The 18,013-nt window shown below is 34.0% G+C and overlaps 2 protein-coding genes across 4 annotated transcripts in view; one reads left to right on the plus strand and one right to left on the minus strand.

Annotated features, from left to right (window-relative positions):
- The window catches only part of LOC111086682 (brevican core protein-like), a 10,956-nt gene extending 4,906 nt beyond the window's left edge, over window positions 1-6,050 (minus strand). Inside the window, exons 1-2 of one of the 3 annotated variants that reach the window (XM_022390502.1) lie at window positions 5,964-6,050; window positions 3,690-3,948 (exon numbers count right to left, since the gene is read on the minus strand). In XM_022390502.1, the coding sequence (XP_022246210.1) occupies window positions 3,690-3,722 (33 nt within the window). In that variant the 5' untranslated portion in view covers window positions 3,723-3,948; window positions 5,964-6,050. Of the gene's footprint in view, window positions 1-3,689; window positions 4,061-5,963 lie in introns of those variants that run through there. The other 2 variants (XM_022390504.1, XM_022390503.1) reach the window with 2 other exon arrangements.
- A 3,853-nt stretch (window positions 6,051-9,903) lies between these two features.
- The window catches only part of LOC111086683 (transcription factor SUM-1-like), a 20,866-nt gene continuing 12,756 nt past the window's right edge, over window positions 9,904-18,013 (plus strand). Inside the window, exon 1 of the mRNA XM_022390505.1 lies at window positions 9,904-10,609. Coding sequence (XP_022246213.1) covers window positions 10,055-10,609 — 555 coding nt within the window. The 5' untranslated portion in view covers window positions 9,904-10,054. The remainder of the gene's footprint in view (window positions 10,610-18,013) is intronic.

Here is an 18,013-nt window from a genome sequence, read left to right on the forward strand (position 1 = left end):
CGTGATAATTTTCAGCCATTAACTTAGCCATAAAGCTATGATGGCCTGTCAACTCAAGTTAATATTTCAGAAACTTTGAGTCGTTGACCTGGATTTGCTTGGGTGGAGTTCTTATAGTAAAGAATAGAAAACTTGAGGTTTCCGTTATAAATATTTCAGAATTCTTGTTTGGTCACAAACGACGGGGTAGTCCAAGAACTACATTAATGTCACGACTACGCACAAATCTTTCGGCAACCCAACAGGAAGCTTTACTTTAATAAAGAAATAAATATGTACTTCTGTATCACTAAGTTATTACTAACGAATTTTATGAAACAACCTTCCGTGCTATCATTTCTTATTAATCACGATTGGCCCATTTTATGTGCATTAGTATTAAGACTAATAGTTTATAGTTTCTATATACGTGTATATAATACGGTTGTAAACAAAGTATTTAATTTGTAGTAATTTCCGTAGCAAAATAAATTTAGAATATTCTCAAACTTTCCTTTAAGTACTCGCAGACGACAAAACAAAAGGAATAGAAACACCCAGATGACGTTACTAAACAAATATCTTATTGTTACGACAACGAAAGTCACGCAACGCTGGGAGCATGCGCGCTGGAGTTTCTAGAAGGATCATGAATTTTCTTGGCAACTCTAGTTTGTTCCAGACGCCCTCTTTTTTTAGTATATAAGCCCGGCAAATAAAGCCAGCAAAAAAATATTGAATTGCATAGGTATGCAGATAGGTTAAAGATAGAGATAATTGAGTCAAGCGAACAGTAGACACCGTAAGTAAAGTGTGTGAATCACTGTGATTTATAGCGTCTGTTATAAAATTTGTTAAGTGTATTACAAAGTTGTATCCAGAAAGAATAAACTAGTTTTAATTAAGAAAGGACTTGTGTCGCTGAAGTTCCTCGGAAAGAATTTATACCGGAAATTAACAAACGAGCAGATACGTAACATTATTATCTTAATCTGTCTTAGTGATTATTTGTTTAAAACATGATAAACGAAGATAATGTTAACACGAACATTCAGGTTGTACTAACCAGGTTATTAAACATAAATAGGTTGTACTTACCAGGTTATTAAACATAAATAAGTTGTACTAACCAGGTTATTAAACATAAATAGGTTGTACTTACCAGGTTATTAAACATAAATAAGTTGAACTAACCAGGTTATTAAACATATATATTTCAAACACCCTCTTTTTTTCACGCACTTTCTCCTATATCTCTTCATACAAGCAAAGAACTGGGAAATCAAAGAGACCATTCAAGGGACTGTAAGGTTGCATTAATCATGACAAACTGAGTTAAGGTTTAGACTATACAAGACGTCTTCATCCGTGAAGACGCCAGTTGATACCGACAGTTTGGCCTTGGGTTTTAACTTTTAGTTCTAAATGTATTTTTCGTCCAGACTGGACATAACTAAAATTTTACGCTGCCTTCTGTACTCGCGAAATTTTGCGTTAAGTTATCAGATATGATTAACGCAATTCACCACTGAATCAGATTGTCCAAATAACATAATTAGTTTATATGGTTATCACGTCTAACATCTGCGAACACTTGATTATCAGGTCTTTTTTTATTGTGAATTATGCTTTCTAGCTTTGTCCTTTAGTAACAACAAAGATGACACGTTCACTTGAAAGACTTACTCAGGTCTCTAGTCTTTAATGATTTCCACATTTTGTTAGTTTTGTTTAGTATTCTTCATAACAAGAAAACCACTTCAACACTTTGCATACAGAATTCTAATACTTACAATGTTAACTCTTACATGATCGGCTTCTTACATTCACTACCGGTAGGGTCAACATACTGCATCATATTGAGTGATTTAATTTTTTTTTGCTTGTTACAACATTCTTTGTAAAGAACTGACCAAAAATTTTGGTGAAATCATTCATTTCCTGTGTAAAATACATAGGGTGCTCCAGCAGTAATTAATAAGATTAACTGTAATATTGGCGAAATTTTTGTGTTATTTTTTCATGTGACTCCTAATACTATTAAGGACTTGTAACAAACAGATTCACCCACAAGCAATTTGGTGCATAAATAGCTTACAAAAATGGAGATGTGTTTGAAAAGTCTATGTGTTCCATTTCTAATGTTAAATAATCGTATACACGTACCTTTTTTACTTCATTTAAGACAAGATATATAAACCCGTCAAGAATTTGATTTAGAAAGCCAATCAAAGAGTGTTAAATCCCAACTTCAAAGTTTTAAAATGAACGTTTTAAATATCTCAGTAGTAAGACTCAAATCAAATGATATAATTCTAACTACAGCAGTTATTTTCTGTGTATTGGTATTGGCACATTTGCAAGTTCTGCCTAAAGGTGAACGACAAGTTTAAGTGAATAGTATTGTACTGGCTCAGATTTGTGCAAGTTCGTTAAAGGTTATAAATATAATACAAAATGATTAATGAGGTCAGAAGAACACGTAGTTTCAATAAGTCTTGATACAAAACGATAAAAATCCTATAACCTGAACGTTTTATAAAATTGAACATTGCAATATAATATTTGCCAACGTTTTTTTTTTTTTTAAATTGTTTGGTAAAAAAAAAATGTTATAATAATCGCAGTATCCCAGGGAATCTAACACTGCATGAAAACGATTAAAATTATATCTAGTAACATAAAGAACCCTAAACCACTGACTACTCAGGGAAAACGACTAGCCTTATCGAGCTCGCTGCTTGCGTAACGCTACGTTTTCTCACATTTCATCTTTTCATTTCAAATTCCCGAAATCTTTGCTTGCATTAAGCGAAAGACACTACGCCTCAAACTGAAAGGAAGAACAAGTACGTAGACGTCAAGGGAAATGAAAATGGTTATTGTTATGAAATGGGCACGTTTATTACTAGAGCCATCAAGATATTTGTGCTTCTTGCATTGTTTTAGAATAACTTCTTTCTATTTCCTGTTTTGTTTTCAGCGCAAAATTACACAATGGGCCATCGGCACTCTGCCAATCTCGGAGAATCGAACCCCGGATTTTAATGTTGTAAATTCGAAAACGTACCGCTGACTTACTGGGAGAATCTCCTTAAAAGTTAATAAATTACAATACAAAATAAACATTATGTTCTGGAAGGCCAAATATCGTGTATTTCATATACAGAAAAATTTGACAGAGAACTTAAAGCTCAGGTAATATCTTCCTTTGAAAATATAAATTATTTTTATGCTGTATTGAAAATTAAAAATATCTTGAAATCTAAGAAAATATTTTATTTTAAAATTTACAATTTTAATTCTATAATAGCCGAGTAAAATGAAGTTTCATTTACTCCATTTCAATATTTCATAACTATATGCAAAAAGTCGATTTATTTAAGGCTTAATTGTATTTGAATTCTCTTTCTCCACGTGATTTGCATGCTGACACCTTACGTTTACTAAATATAACTGTTATATTCTTTAACTTAATTACCTGGTTTGTAAGTTCATTTTAAGTCACGAAGATCACAAGAAGTAATCGACAAGTTTCAATTAAAAGTTTGTTCTGTAACAAATAAAATCCAATTAAGAAGTTGTGTAATTATCTGAAAGTAAATCAACATATTTCAATTCGTAGTTTCTACACAAATTCTGAACTTCATCAAGTTTTATAAATGCCATTTTGGAAGTGAATTAATATATATATTTTTTAAATTTCTTACCAGTTGAGACCAGACACCAAAAAAACGGGTCATTTGTAATATTGGCCATTTCTCCTACGAAAGTTAAAAGCTCACAAACTTTACTCTTAGAGCTGAAATTGACAGCCCGACAAGCTGTGGTCCTGTAGCTGCAAACAAAGGTACACTCTTCGATAGATTGGACAGTGTCCAGAACGTCCAAAATGTTGTTCATCTGCCGGCTACCGGTCAACAGGTTATAATACAGTTTCTCATAAATCCCTGTGGAACCGAAACCCAGCTGTAAAACAACGGTAAAAATCCAATAAATCTTCCCGGCTGACATAGCGTTTTTTTTTAAGAGATAAAAAAACAGTCTACTCCACATGAATATTTCTTATTCATGTAACGCTTCTAAATTCAGCAGTATTGACTCCTGGCAGTTCATTTGAAAACGTATCTTTCGGTTAGAGTTTTATAGTCACACTCATCGAATGAGAGAATCTTATTGGTCGTTGTACGTTAATAACTCAAACGAGGACAAAGCAGTTAACCAATAAGCGTAGACATAAAATAACTAAAAATATTATTTATGCTCATTGCCCCTTAAGTGCAAGGAGTTTGACAGTATGAAACAACAGGCACACTATTGATCAAAATAGACTGAACATCTATACTTTTTGTGTCGTGATGGCTATGTCTTTAGATTTTTATATTTTGCTACATATATGTATGTATGTTTGTGAATAAGAGTGTTGGAAATATAAATCTTCGCTCTCGATTGGATGTTATTTCCATATTATTAATTTAGCCCTGCCATTATATGGTTATTTGATTTCATTCTTTCTGGCTCCGTATTGATTGAAAAGCACATGCTCTAGGTTAGTGAGGACACGGGCGAGTGCAACCTCGTTAAGTGTGCCAGGCTGTGGATCAGGAGGTCCAGAGTTCGAGCACCAATATGCAGCTAAACACGCTTCGCATTTTTATCTATGCGTATATTATAAAAGTGAGTAGGAAAATGTGAAGGTGATAAATTAAATAAATTAGACTTTTAGAGAAAATCACCATTAAAAACTATGGTAGTAATTTATTTACTTGGCAACGTTTCGAGCAAACGCTCTTTTTAAGCCAGAAACAAGTCTGTCGATTAATGAATTATAAAAGTAGCCTTGAAGCGACAGGTACTGCTGACTCGTTAGTCTCCCCCTGATCAGCAGTTCTAAACGAGAGGTGGCTATTCTTGAACATTGGAGTTTCTGACCAGGGCGTTTAGCCCATGGGTCGCTTAAGGTACTGTTCAGATTGAAAGTACTAAATTCCTTGTACAGAGGGTCCATTTTGGTATCATCCATGTAACGAAAATTAGAAATAAACAGCCTCTAGCTAAGAGATATGTCACTCCTTCAGAATATCACTAACATTATTAACTATTTTTACCAGGCAAATGTTTGATTAGGGTTTTAACATTAACTTGTAACTTTTACAATGATCTTAATTATTATGTTGCTTTAAGTCTTTGAAATACACTCAAAATCAAAACCATAGCGAATTTCATACGAGAATTGGTTTTGACCTTTTTATTTGACCCATAGGACATCAATATGATCATTCAAGCAAAATACAAGGCTCGTTCTTTAATATACGAGTTAATGTTTACACTGAGGTCTTATGTCTTTTTAGTTTCTTAATAAACATAACAACTATATAAGTATGATTTCATTAACTGAATAGAATAACTATCCCTGATTTTATAGCTTTTCAAACTGAGAAACAAAATTACATTACTTCTTTTGTTGTTGTTGTTTTTGCAGTGGAAAAAGAAAGTCGTATCTTTCCTATACCCGCCATTGCATGAATAACCGGAAGTCATGCTGCTGGTAGGGTGAAGGGCACAAATCATAGGTCAAGGTCATAATTCATATCCAAAAGTATCACATATTATCACTTGCCTTAACATAGTTTAAACAGTTCCCTTACACAGTATAACCTTTCATTAGTGGAAAAAAAAAACAATTTTTATTTAAATATGGTTATAACTTTCTCTAAATTTAAATCGATAGTCTAGAGCAGTAGTTCTCAAACTGGGTGGTACATCCCACCCCACTCCCAGAGGAGGCGTGGAATGTACACGCACACATGTTTATTAATGTATAAGTAATATTTTAGATAACATTTACTTTACTTTATATTTACATGCATGCCCGTTTGAACATATGGTGCAGTACATTTTTAACACTTAGTGATAGGATTATATTATTTTTTTACAGGTATGTCCATATATGTGACTCTAACTAACTCTTGGACTACTCTTACCTGACCGAAAAGTAGGATTTGGCAATCACTCTTATAGCATTCCCATAGCCTAAAAGTGCAGAGCGCATTTTTACGGTAACAGTCCACTAACAACGAATCCTCTAATTCACTATACAAGCATGCTAACCATTAGGCCACGCCCGGCTCGTAAATTAAATTTAGTGGCGTCATTTACAACCTCTATGCCAAAATGAATCGTATTTCATCTACCCACCAGTAAGTCTAAAATTCCATTTTTTCAGCTTAAAGTCGTTAAGCAGATGTCGCGCAAAAACAGAACAAAAACATCAATGAGAACTGAACTGTATTTACAGCTTTTGAGTTGTTGTATGGCAATGAACTGTATTTACAGCTTATGAGTTGTTGTATGACATTGAGAACTGCACTGTATTTACAGCTTATGAGTTGTTGTATGACAATGAGAACTGAACTGTATTTACAGCTTATGAGTTATTGTATGACAATGAGAACTGAACTGTATTTACAGCTTATGAGTTGTTGTATGACAATGAGAACTGAACTGTATTTACAGCTTATGAGTTGTTGTATGACATTGAGAACTGAACTGTATTTACAGCTTATGAGTTGTTGTATGACAATGAGAACTGAACTGTATTTATAGCTTATGAGTTGTTGTATGACAATGAGAACTGAACTGTATTTACAGCTTATGAGTTGTTGTATGACGTAAAGGTGAAGTAATGTTTTCAAGTAAAGAAAAAATCAACAATACTCCGAGACGAAGAGACAAGTATTCTAAGAATAATATCTATTAATGTTTGGTTCTAAATAAAAGTGAGACGAGTACAAAACGTCGACGTTAGAAAAACATTTATGATATTTCATCTGAAGTCTATAATTCTGATTAAAATGTTTTACTTAATATTTATATACAGTAGCCACCCGATAGCTCGGCAGTAAGTCTGAGGGATTATAATGCTAAAAATCGGGTTTTGATACCTGCGGTGGGCACAATACAGATAGCCCATTTATGCAGCTTTGCGCTTATCAACAGACAAACAATTATATACAATATAAATTCGAGCCTGGCATAATCTGGTGGTTAGGGCGCTCGATTCGTAGTCTGCAGGTCGAGAGTTCGAATTCCCGTCACCAAACATAGTCGTCCTATGAGCCGTGGGGGGGCGTTATATGTGACTGTCAATCCCACAATTCGTTGGTAAAAGAATAACCCCATAAGAATGGGTGATGTTGACTAGCTGCCCTCCTTCTAGTCTGTTACTGCTAAATTAGAAACGGCTAGAGTAAAAAGCCCTCGAGTAGCTTTGCGCGAAATTCAATACATAAAACAGTAAAAGTACTTGTTATTGGTGTTTATTTCACTCTTTTGACAATAGATGGCGGAAAGCAGCAGCGATATTTATAAATAAATGAATGATTAAGCCATTATGAATATCCAACTTCACAAATCGGTTGATTTAAATGTAAGTTGGTTACCTTTCGGGTCTAACACACGTACGTGAAAATATAAATAAAAACACGTACGATATGTACTACTTGTACACTAATTGCAAATATTAGGGAGTAATATCTTTATTAAACTGTTTATTGATAAAAGTAATTCATCACACGCACATTTCCGAGTTGAATATAAACTTACATATAATTAGGCCTCCTCATTTTGGAACAGAACAAGGTGATTTTCTATGTTAATTTAAGTTATAGGAAGCTAATTTACGAACAAATCATTGATAAAAAGAACGTTTTAAACCAGTGAACCGTGACACATGGATATTCATTTTAAGAGTGACGCATCAAGAGCATTAATATTAACTATATAGATGTTTATTAGTAAAATATAAAGTTATCTTACGAGTTATGTGACTTAGTTTTTTTTTCAGTCACTGTAGCAATTAATATTCAAGGAACTTTTACAGTACCTTAAACATTAAATTTCAGAATTAAATAAAGAACTTTCATGTATGTAAAGGTTCATTTGATTTGTTAAAAAGGGGTCAATGATACGATATTTAGAAGAACTTTATATGTGTACTTTTCATTTATTTATGACAAAGCTACTGTGGCTTTTTGACGTCGTCCCTAACTATGAACAATAAAGCAGAAGGAATTCAGCCAATCAGCAGCACCATACCACTCACCACCCACGGTAAGAGATTGGTTGTCATTTTTACAACGCATCCACAGCTCCAAAATTTAGATCTTTACAACTATATCAACCAGAGCCTCAACATTTAGAAGAATGAAATATCATAATTGTTCTTATTGTTATTGAGTAGTTATAGAGAAACTCTATATAAATTTCATATATAATTTTAATCATAATTAAAGAAATGTCTGTTGACAGCTGCAGCATGAGATTCAGCTTTAGCGATTATAATGTATAATAAATACTCATGTTTCGTAAAGGGTAACATTTCCTTTTGCTGCATCAGGAAAGGAAATAGATTGTTGACTGTGTTAGGATTGCTGTCAATATCTGTACATCTATATGTTCTTCACGAGTTCCTTTATTGTTTCTATTGCAAAATGTTTTTCTCATTCATATTAATTAGCTTTCATTATTATTTGAAATCTTAACCTATTTTCCCTTTATTTGTTAATCATTTATTCCTAAAATAATCAGTAAATTTAAAAGGGTCTATAATTTAAAACTTTAATCGGTGATACACCACAAGCTATCTGCCAGACCACTTTTTCCCTTCCTAAGCCCACTATCGGGACTCACAGGCCTTCATGTTGTGTATGTTTTATGAAGGCCTTCATAATATTTATACCATGGAAACGCCTTCATCCTGTGTATCATTTGTAAAGGTTTTCGTGTTGTATATACTTTGTAAAGGATTTCTTGGGGAGTATTTTTTAAAAACCGCTATAATGTGCATCAGTTAGGAACTAATGTATATATTCATAAATACCTTTATTTATAATGTGCTAAGCAAAACTCCTGTTGACCGCTGTACTCTCTCCTCCTGGATACAATCCTGAATCCGCCACTGTTTTTCATATCTAGTTTTCGTTGAAACACAAACTCAGTATTCATAAAGCCGAACTAACTGAAAAATTGAGTAAGAAACTCGCCAACTCAGTAATCATCAATATATTATAACAGAATAAAAGAAAATCAGTAATAATTTACATTAGCCTAAGTAGCAGTTAATAGTGATCTAACTATTTTAAAACATTGGATAAAGTTCCTGACATCAAGCTACAGCCACACCGTTATACCTCTCTCCTGTCATTCAACAATACTGTGTAAAGGTCTTACTGGTACGTATACTTAGTAAGTGCTTTCTTAATGAACATACCTTGTATTTAATTCGGAAACTTCTTTCCTCTTACTTCACTTTCATGGTGTGTATAGTTTGCATTTAACTGGAACCATCTCATTAGAGTCAGAAAATATTTAACACTGGTGGGCCAACAGTGCTCGGCAGTATGTGACACAGCCCAAAAACCTTCTGCCAAAATACAACAGTGCAGACTGACAGCCGGTGAGCAGCATGGCCTTCCCTATTCATATATAACTCCAGAGGCAACACGCTATCGGCCTTTCTCACTTATAACACTAAAAAAAACGGGTTTCGATACCTATGGTAGGCATAGCACAGATAGCCCATTGTGTAGGTTCGTGTTTAATAACCTTATGAGTTTTCCAGTTTAACGAATTCATCCTAACGTACTTTTTCACTCATCTCTAAGAATACAATACTCAAATAAATAAACTCAGAGTCACGTGCATCAGATATAAAAAAGTAACAAGTTCCTGCGGTAATTAGATGAAAAGATACTCTGGAAATAAAGTCTCGACTTCACGTGGTCTTACTTTCAAACGTGTTTCCCCCTCCAGACTTGTGTCGCCGCCGAGCATGTCACTTTCTTCTAACCAGTCTCCGGTTTAGTGGGTGTGTCAGTTATCCTTTATCTCATCTCTCTGTCACTCGCTAGGGCTGATGGAAGAGAATCTTAACGTGTATTTTGAGTTTTGTATCTCTTAGTTCCGATGTTGTTCTTATGCAAGTAGGAAGTATATTATGATTCTCATAGTTAATCATATCGTTGGTGCTTAAATTAACCTTGAAGCTAGAATTAAGTTTGAGAGAACAGTTGAAATGAATGCAGAGTCTCACAAATTATCAAATACCGTGGGTTTTCAGGACTCGAACATTTTTAACGGTTCTAGAAATACTAAAATTGTGTCAGCTACAACATTTGTTTCATCACTCAAACCCGAAAATGTCACAAAATGCTTTAGTCATGTCTTAGGTCCAGCTTCTCCTGTAGCATCATCAGGAGGAACCTTGGTTACAGATCGTTCTGGTCACGTATTAGGTCCAGCGCCCCGTGACCAGACCCAGAGAGCATGTCTCCTGTGGGCCTGTAAGGCTTGTCAGAGAAAGAACTCAACGATCAACCGACGGAAGGCCGCGACTTTGCGAGAAAGACGAAGACTCCGGAAAGTGAACGAAGCATTCGAGATGTTAAAGAAGCGGACGTGCCTGAACCCAAACCAGAAACTTCCTAAAGTAGAAATACTCCGCAATGCGATTGTTTACATTGAAAGCCTTAAATGGCTTCTTCAGAGTGAGCACAGCTCTTGGGACAGATGTAATTCCTTGTGTACCAGATGTGACCCCGAATCTGAAGGTGAACCAAAAACCGATAATGTAAGTTGGTACAACATCAAGTGCAGGCTTAATGAGATACGATTGTGTCAAACTAATTTTAACACTGATCGTTAAACATCTTATTTTAGTATATCTTACTAACATTGTTTTCTTTCCCAAGCTATTCTAAAAACTTAATTAATTGGTGTATTTTCTCTCCATTAATTACCTTATTATTGTGGAGAAATATGTAATTTTCTCACCACAAATTGATGAAAGAAGACAGTATTAACTGTGTAGATATTTTATTGGACTGTTAAAGGCATAGTAATAGTAGTTTATACTGTAACCAAATTACTCCAATAACACAACTAAAATTACTATAGTATGCTAACTTACGTTTTAACTTAATATTAATCATTTGAAATTATAGCCACATAATCCTAATTTGAAATGTTCAGTTGTTGTAAAATAAAAACGAAGACCTCATAATTGTGTTGTTATCAATATAAATTGGTGCTGTAATATTGTTTCTGATAAAACTCACAATGTTTTCAATTGATTATTACAATACGACTCTTACTCCACATCATCAGCTTACTAGGTGACGTTTATGACCTGTTTTCACTTTTCTGACGTGTCTAGATAGCTTTCTGCTTAAGCCGTTTAATTTCTTATTATGGGCGTACTAAAGTAAGAGCTAGTTAGGGTTTTAACCTCACGCTTGAGGCCATAACGTTTGAAGGCGTTTTTTGACACAAAAATATGTCCTTGGGCATTACGTGCTATGTAATTATTAGTAACAATTTGGATTCTGAGAGAATTAGAGAAGTCAAAACGTATGTAAGTTACTCCATGCGTAAAAACACAGAAATAAAATCATCACTATATGAAATATATATTTGATTAAAATACGTGGTGAGGGTTTTTACAAAGTTGAAATACACAAATTCAAAACATTCTACTATAAATGAAAACCGATATGATAAAATCATCATTATGATGCCTGACAATTTTTGTAATGTTTTATATATTGTGGAAAATTTCGTAGCATTTTCTGTAAACAGGACGTAGAAAAGCAACCATTCATGGTATCACAAGTGTAGAATTAGGATAGACTTGTATATAAGCTGTATACGATCTGATGCAAAAATCGCGCATCACATGATGTCTCTGAGCCATGGCTTACAGATGTTTGAAATGTATACTATTGATATCATGACACAAAGTCACAACAGGATCGCTTCTACACGTTCTTACAAGACTAATGACATCCTAAAAGTCAGTGACACACAAAAATATTCATTTGGTTGTTGTTGAATTTCTCTGTCCCTAATTCTAAAGTAATAGACTGCAAGGAAGGTAGTTAGTCAACACCATCCACTACCAGCTCTTAGACTACTCTTTACAAAAAAGTAGTAGGATTGATCGTCACATTATAATGCCCTCACGGTTGGAAAGATCGACGATCAGTTTCGATTCTGCAACCCATAATTTGCGAGTCGAGCGCCCTAACCACTAAGTCATGCCAGGCCCTACGCAAAAAGTACTTAGAAAAATCATATTAAGGTCGAGGGTTATTTTGTCGTGTTATTTTGATACTCTTATCCAAAATTACATTCATTGTGAATATGAGATAGATCAACATTTCAGGTATAGACGTTGGGAACAGTAACTAAATAAATTGAAAAAAAGTCAATATTATGTCATCAACGATACCACTAATTACTGATTCCGTCCAATAATTCATCTTTTACACCATATACTAAATATATATATTTATAAATATATATAAATATATATATATATATTCTCTAGAAATAAGGGGAATTCTCTGCTAGGGACATAGTCGGACGAATGAGAACTGATACTATTCGAATCTGATATTGATTTGTAAATGCTGAAAAACGTTTATTAGGTATACCCGACTGTTTCATTTAAATTTAATACGAGAGTTATGATTTAGATAATTATCAAAGCGCGAGTGTTAAATTTCGTATTTTTGGAAGCGATAGCTTGTTCCAGGTTTGCTTTAAGTGAGTATTGTTACATTGTAATGTCTCGTAGTTTGTAGAAAGGTCTGTGCCTCAGTCGGGTAGTATATGTATAGGCGACCAAGTTATTGAAAGTAGAAGTAAAAGTGATATTAGACTGTGTGCGAGTTTAGCCATAACGGGAGATTTCTAAAGTGAGTTTCACAGCTTGTATTGTAATAACAGAGTAGAGGAGAATAATGTGTCTTATCAAAGGGTGTTCTAAAGTAATTGAACTCGCCTGTGTGGACTTTGACGAAAAAGAGACAATTATTTAAAGCTCTGAATATAACTGTGGTAACTAATAGTGTAACGAATTTTTGTACATACGTTTGACTTGTTTTGAATATATTATTTTAAAACAAGTGGATTGTGTGCTTTCCATTTCTTGTTGAAACTTATCGTCAACAAGTTACAGACACCTACTGTAAAGAATCCTGCCCATACACATAATACAAAACCTGACACTTTGCGAGCCAGCCAGGGTTATGCAGTGGTAAGTGGCGGTAGAATAAGACGTAAACAACAGCGAAAATATGCCTATATACACACAGCTGTATATAGCCATATATACAACCACACTATGTAACCATGTCGACTGACTTTGATAAATGAATAGAACGAGGTGAGCGACATGGACTCAAAGATGGCGAACTACTAGAGTTTGGTAAACAACAACAAGAACTAGAGAGAGAAGAGTGGCAACAGAAGAGAGAGGAGAAGAGTCAGAGAAGAGAGGAAGAAAGACTGAAAGAAGAAAAAGGAGAGAGATCTCGAATAAGAGCACAAATTAACAAAGAAGAAAAGGGGAGACTGGAAATAGAGAGAGAATAAGAGAACAAATTGTGAAAGAAGAGAATGAAAGAGAGAAGAGACTGTAAATACAAAGAATAAGAGTATAAATTGAGATCGTCAAGCTCACTCAACAGAAAAAAAAAAGACCCAAGAATGACAATGGGGTCAGGGCCAATCGACCCAAGCTGCCCAAATTTGATGAACAGAAAGACTACATGAATACTTTCCTGGAGAGATATGAAAGATTTGCCCAAATTCAGAACTGGAACAAAAGCAACTGGGCAGTCTCTCTCAGCCCCCTTCTCACAGGAAAAGGCCTACAAGTGTATGCCATAGACTATGGCAAGTTAAAAGTGGCCTTACAGAAATTCTATGAACTTACCAAAGAAGGTGTTCGTCGGAAGTTCAGAGAAGTCAAACCTGACACTAGAGAAACTGTATTTCAGTTTTTGACACATCTACGGCGATACTTCACAAGGTGGACTGACATGACCAAGTGTGAAGATAGTTTTGAAGGACTGGCAGGTCTAATAATACGTGAACAGTTCATAACCACGTGCTCAACTGACATGTCACTGTTCCTGAAGGAGAGAGGCCTGAAAGATGTAGACAAGATGATCAAGCTGACAGAACAGTATATGGAAGCTCATGGAGGGAGAATAACTGGCAAGCCCAAGAATAACCAGTTAAAATCGAAACCAGGGGTGTCTGACCAGAAGCACGCTGCCACCAAAGGTGACAAGAAGTGATAGAAGGGAGAAGACATGCTATGCTTGTTATAGAATGGGGCACATGAAAGAAAATGCAAGTCTGTTGTCAACAAGCAGCAGCAGCAATCTTAATATAAAGCAGCTGGAGCTATCTACAAAGATGGTGCTGGCAAGAGACAAGAAAATAATATATTTTGAATATATTATTTTAAAACAAGTGGATTGTGTGCTGTCCGTTTATTGTTGAAATTTATCGCCAACAAGTCACAGACACCTACTGTAAAGGATCCTGTCCATTCATATAATATAAAACCTGACAGATTTAAAGCGAAAGTCAACTGACTCGTATGTCATCTGTCAAAGCTACAGAAGGGTAGCAGAAGTGCACTGACAAATCATGAAATATCACAAAATATTTAGTAGCAAGATGTCAATGTGAATAAAAAAATTGTCATAGACGTTACCCAAAAGTATCGACCGAGCAATCTCTTTGCCATAAGGAACAGAAAAGACAGTTTCAAAGACACTTTACAGCCTTTTGACTGACGGTCTATAACTTTATTACATTAATTGTTAATAGTTTTGTATGAACGTAAGCAGCCGTGCCTGCATCAATGACGTTTGGCTGACAAACTATAACTTTATTATACAAATAGTTAATAGTTCTGAATGAGCATAAACAACCATATCCAAATCAATGACCTTTGACTGACGGTTTATATCTTTATTACATTAATATCTAATGGTTCTGAATGAACATTAACAACCATACCCACATCAATGATTTTTGATTGACAGTCTATAACTTGATTACATTAATGTCTAATGGTTCTGAATGAACATAAATAACCATACCCACATCAATGATTTTTGTAGCCATTGAAACCGCGAGTATATTAATAATATGTTTTCTACACTTTGTAATAACGAAAAAGATGTTTAGTCAAAATAAATATATTAATGTGTCAATTTTATTTATTTATCTGTAATGGTAAAACAGTTTTAAACAAGTTTTGTTTTTATTCGTGGCTCAGTGGTGAATCTAAGGGCTTATAACTCTAAAAAACGAGTTTCAATACCTGTTGTGGGCAAAGAAGCGATAGCCTTTGCGTAGTTTCATGCTCAACGGCAAACAAACGTCAAATAACATTTATGTGTTGAATTCCCCAAGCGAGAAGTGTTAATGCGAGACGTTTTCAATGACAATGGACAGAGATTATTGTATGTTTGCAGCGAAAGGCACCACGCATACATACACACACATATATATATATATATGGTTTACCTGATCGTAACATCTTTTTGTCGTAGCTGTTGATATTGGTTTCTTAAATTGTTAACTTCACTAAGATCATTTTTGTTTTTAATATCATTTTTATCACCTCTAGTGGAGTGTCTTTAATAATTTATTTTGTTAAGACATTACTTTTATCACCTCTAATGTATTGTTTTTAGAAAAATGTTTCGTTAAGATATTTTTGTCACCTCTAGTGGAATGTCTTTAAGAATCTACTGCGTTAGGATATTATTTTTGTCACCTCAAGAAGTGTATTTAAGAATCTATCTCGTTAAGATATTTTTATCACCTCAAATAGAGTATCTTTAAGAATCTATTTCGTTAAGATATTACTTTTGTCACCTCAAATAAAGTGTCTTTAAGAATCTATCTCGTTAAGATATTTTTATCACCTCAAATAGAGTATCTTTAAGAATCTATTTCGTTAAGATATTTTTATCACCTCAAATATAGTGTCTTTAAGAATCTATTTCGTTTAGATATTCTTTTGTCACCTCAAATAAAGTGTCTTTAAGAATCTATTTCGTTAAGATATTTTTATCACCGCCAGTGAAGTATATTTAGAATCTATTTCATTTCTGTTTTGTTAAGATCAACTTTATTCCTAGCAATAGCTGCAAACAGTGAGTAATAGATTAGGTACATGTCATTAAGATCAGAATTCCCACAACACTAACTGATAATTGTAAATTACGTATATACAAGGGAAGTTTGCAGAATAAGGTTAAAGCTGCTAACGCTTAACGCTACTTCTGTGCAAGTCGTACTTCAACAGAAATTATCTCTATCAGAATACATTCCACATTTCCCACTCTCTACTTGTGTCCTGGTTTATCTGTTTATTCTTTACGTTATACAGTTCCGCTTAATTAAAATATATCTATGTATACATACAAAAAAAAAACAACTAATAGATAGATGTATAGATAGATAGAAGACGTATTATACATTTTTTTGTCAACTTTCGCTTGTCATTAGTGTTTGACCTTTCACCGAGGTGCTGTAAGTTAGCACATGAGGATTAAAAACAAGGGGTTGTCAGTTTGCCAGGGACGCCACGAGATCGTGAGATGCGACGTCCCGCACCGTGCATTATGATAGCCAGCAGTAATGAATCTACACTTCAAGCGTAGCTAGCTAGCAGCTTAATGACATCCTTCCACACACAACAGTTGCACAGAAGCTGCGGTGGATAACTTCTTCTTCCAGAAAAACAAAACAAACAAAAAACTCTCGCTGTTAACAAATCAGTTATTTAACTAGTTAAAATATTTTAATAAGAGTTTTATTTCTTTTTTCATTTTATATCTTGTATGCACGTGTGAAGTTTAGTTTGCAAGTTGTTCTCTCTTTTTCTCAAGTGAAAAAAAAACCTAAATCAAAAGATAGATTATTTCTTTAATCCATTTGTTCACAACAAATATACATAGATGCTGACTTACCAGATTCGAAATTTCTTCTTGTTGTTAAATCAACTCGGGTTTTTCAGTCAAAATTAGATATTATATAATTAGTTTGCAGGATATTAATTAAAGTTTTAAATAATTAAAGATATAGGCATGTAAAAGTATTTGTTTTATCTTAGTCTTTAAAATTCTATTTGTTTTTTGTTTGAAGATATCTTATCAACGTGAATGTTGATGACTTCTTTTCTGTTTGAAAGTACGAAATATAATGAGTGTTTTGATTCTCTTGAAAATCTTAGACGCGTACTCACACAGCTTCCCTGCTACCATATGTTTGTTTAGCAGCGTCACTTACAGGCTGACCTGCATATTTATAACGATGAAAAAATTCTGATAAATGTTTAGGCTAAGAATTACGACTTCCAGCATTTCCCACATTTGTCTTGATCATATAAACCACCACTGCGAAATGAATATCTAAAGATACAAAAGCTATACGTTATTGGGTATATCAAACTCAATTTAACCCACGATTCGGATTATCAAGCTCAATAACGCAATAATCTCAAAACACAACAAGAACAAATAACTCAAGATTCAGAAGGTAGCCACTAAATCCTTTTTATACTGCCATGTGACCAAAACAAAGTTTAACAAGAAAACAAAAAGGGTATGATAGTTTCGATTTAACAGGACTAGACATTATTAATTGAGCACGTTCAACATACTCCCACGGTTACGTATTTCAAACTTTGTAGGAGCAAAATTAAACTTACACATATTTCAAAACATTATTAAATGTATACTTCTTTCAATCACAGTTAAACCTATAAGTTTTACATAAACATAAGACAGATTAACTATTGCGTTTAAATAAGATATGGTATGAGTATAAATGATCAACACCTGCGTAATGTTTAGAATCAAATAAATAATTAAAATACAACGATTCATGTTTATACAATAAGTAGTTTAATTGTGTAAATATGGATCGTTGCATTTTAATTATTTATTTGATTTTAAGAAACGGCACGGTCTTATACAGAAATATCAGTCAGTATAAAACAGCCTGAACCAAATAAATAATTACAAAAGTGAAACGGCAAATAGAAGGACGAAATCTTTGGATAGGCAGACAACTCGATAGATTCGATGACGAGGAACCCACTTTGAGACTAATAATGGGTGGAGACGGCTTGAATGGGTAATGAAGAAAAACTTTA

Source organism: Limulus polyphemus, unplaced genomic scaffold (assembly GCF_000517525.1).
Source record: "Limulus polyphemus unplaced genomic scaffold, Limulus_polyphemus-2.1.2 Scaffold1322, whole genome shotgun sequence".
NCBI classification, from domain to species: Eukaryota; Metazoa; Arthropoda; class Merostomata; order Xiphosura; family Limulidae; genus Limulus; species Limulus polyphemus.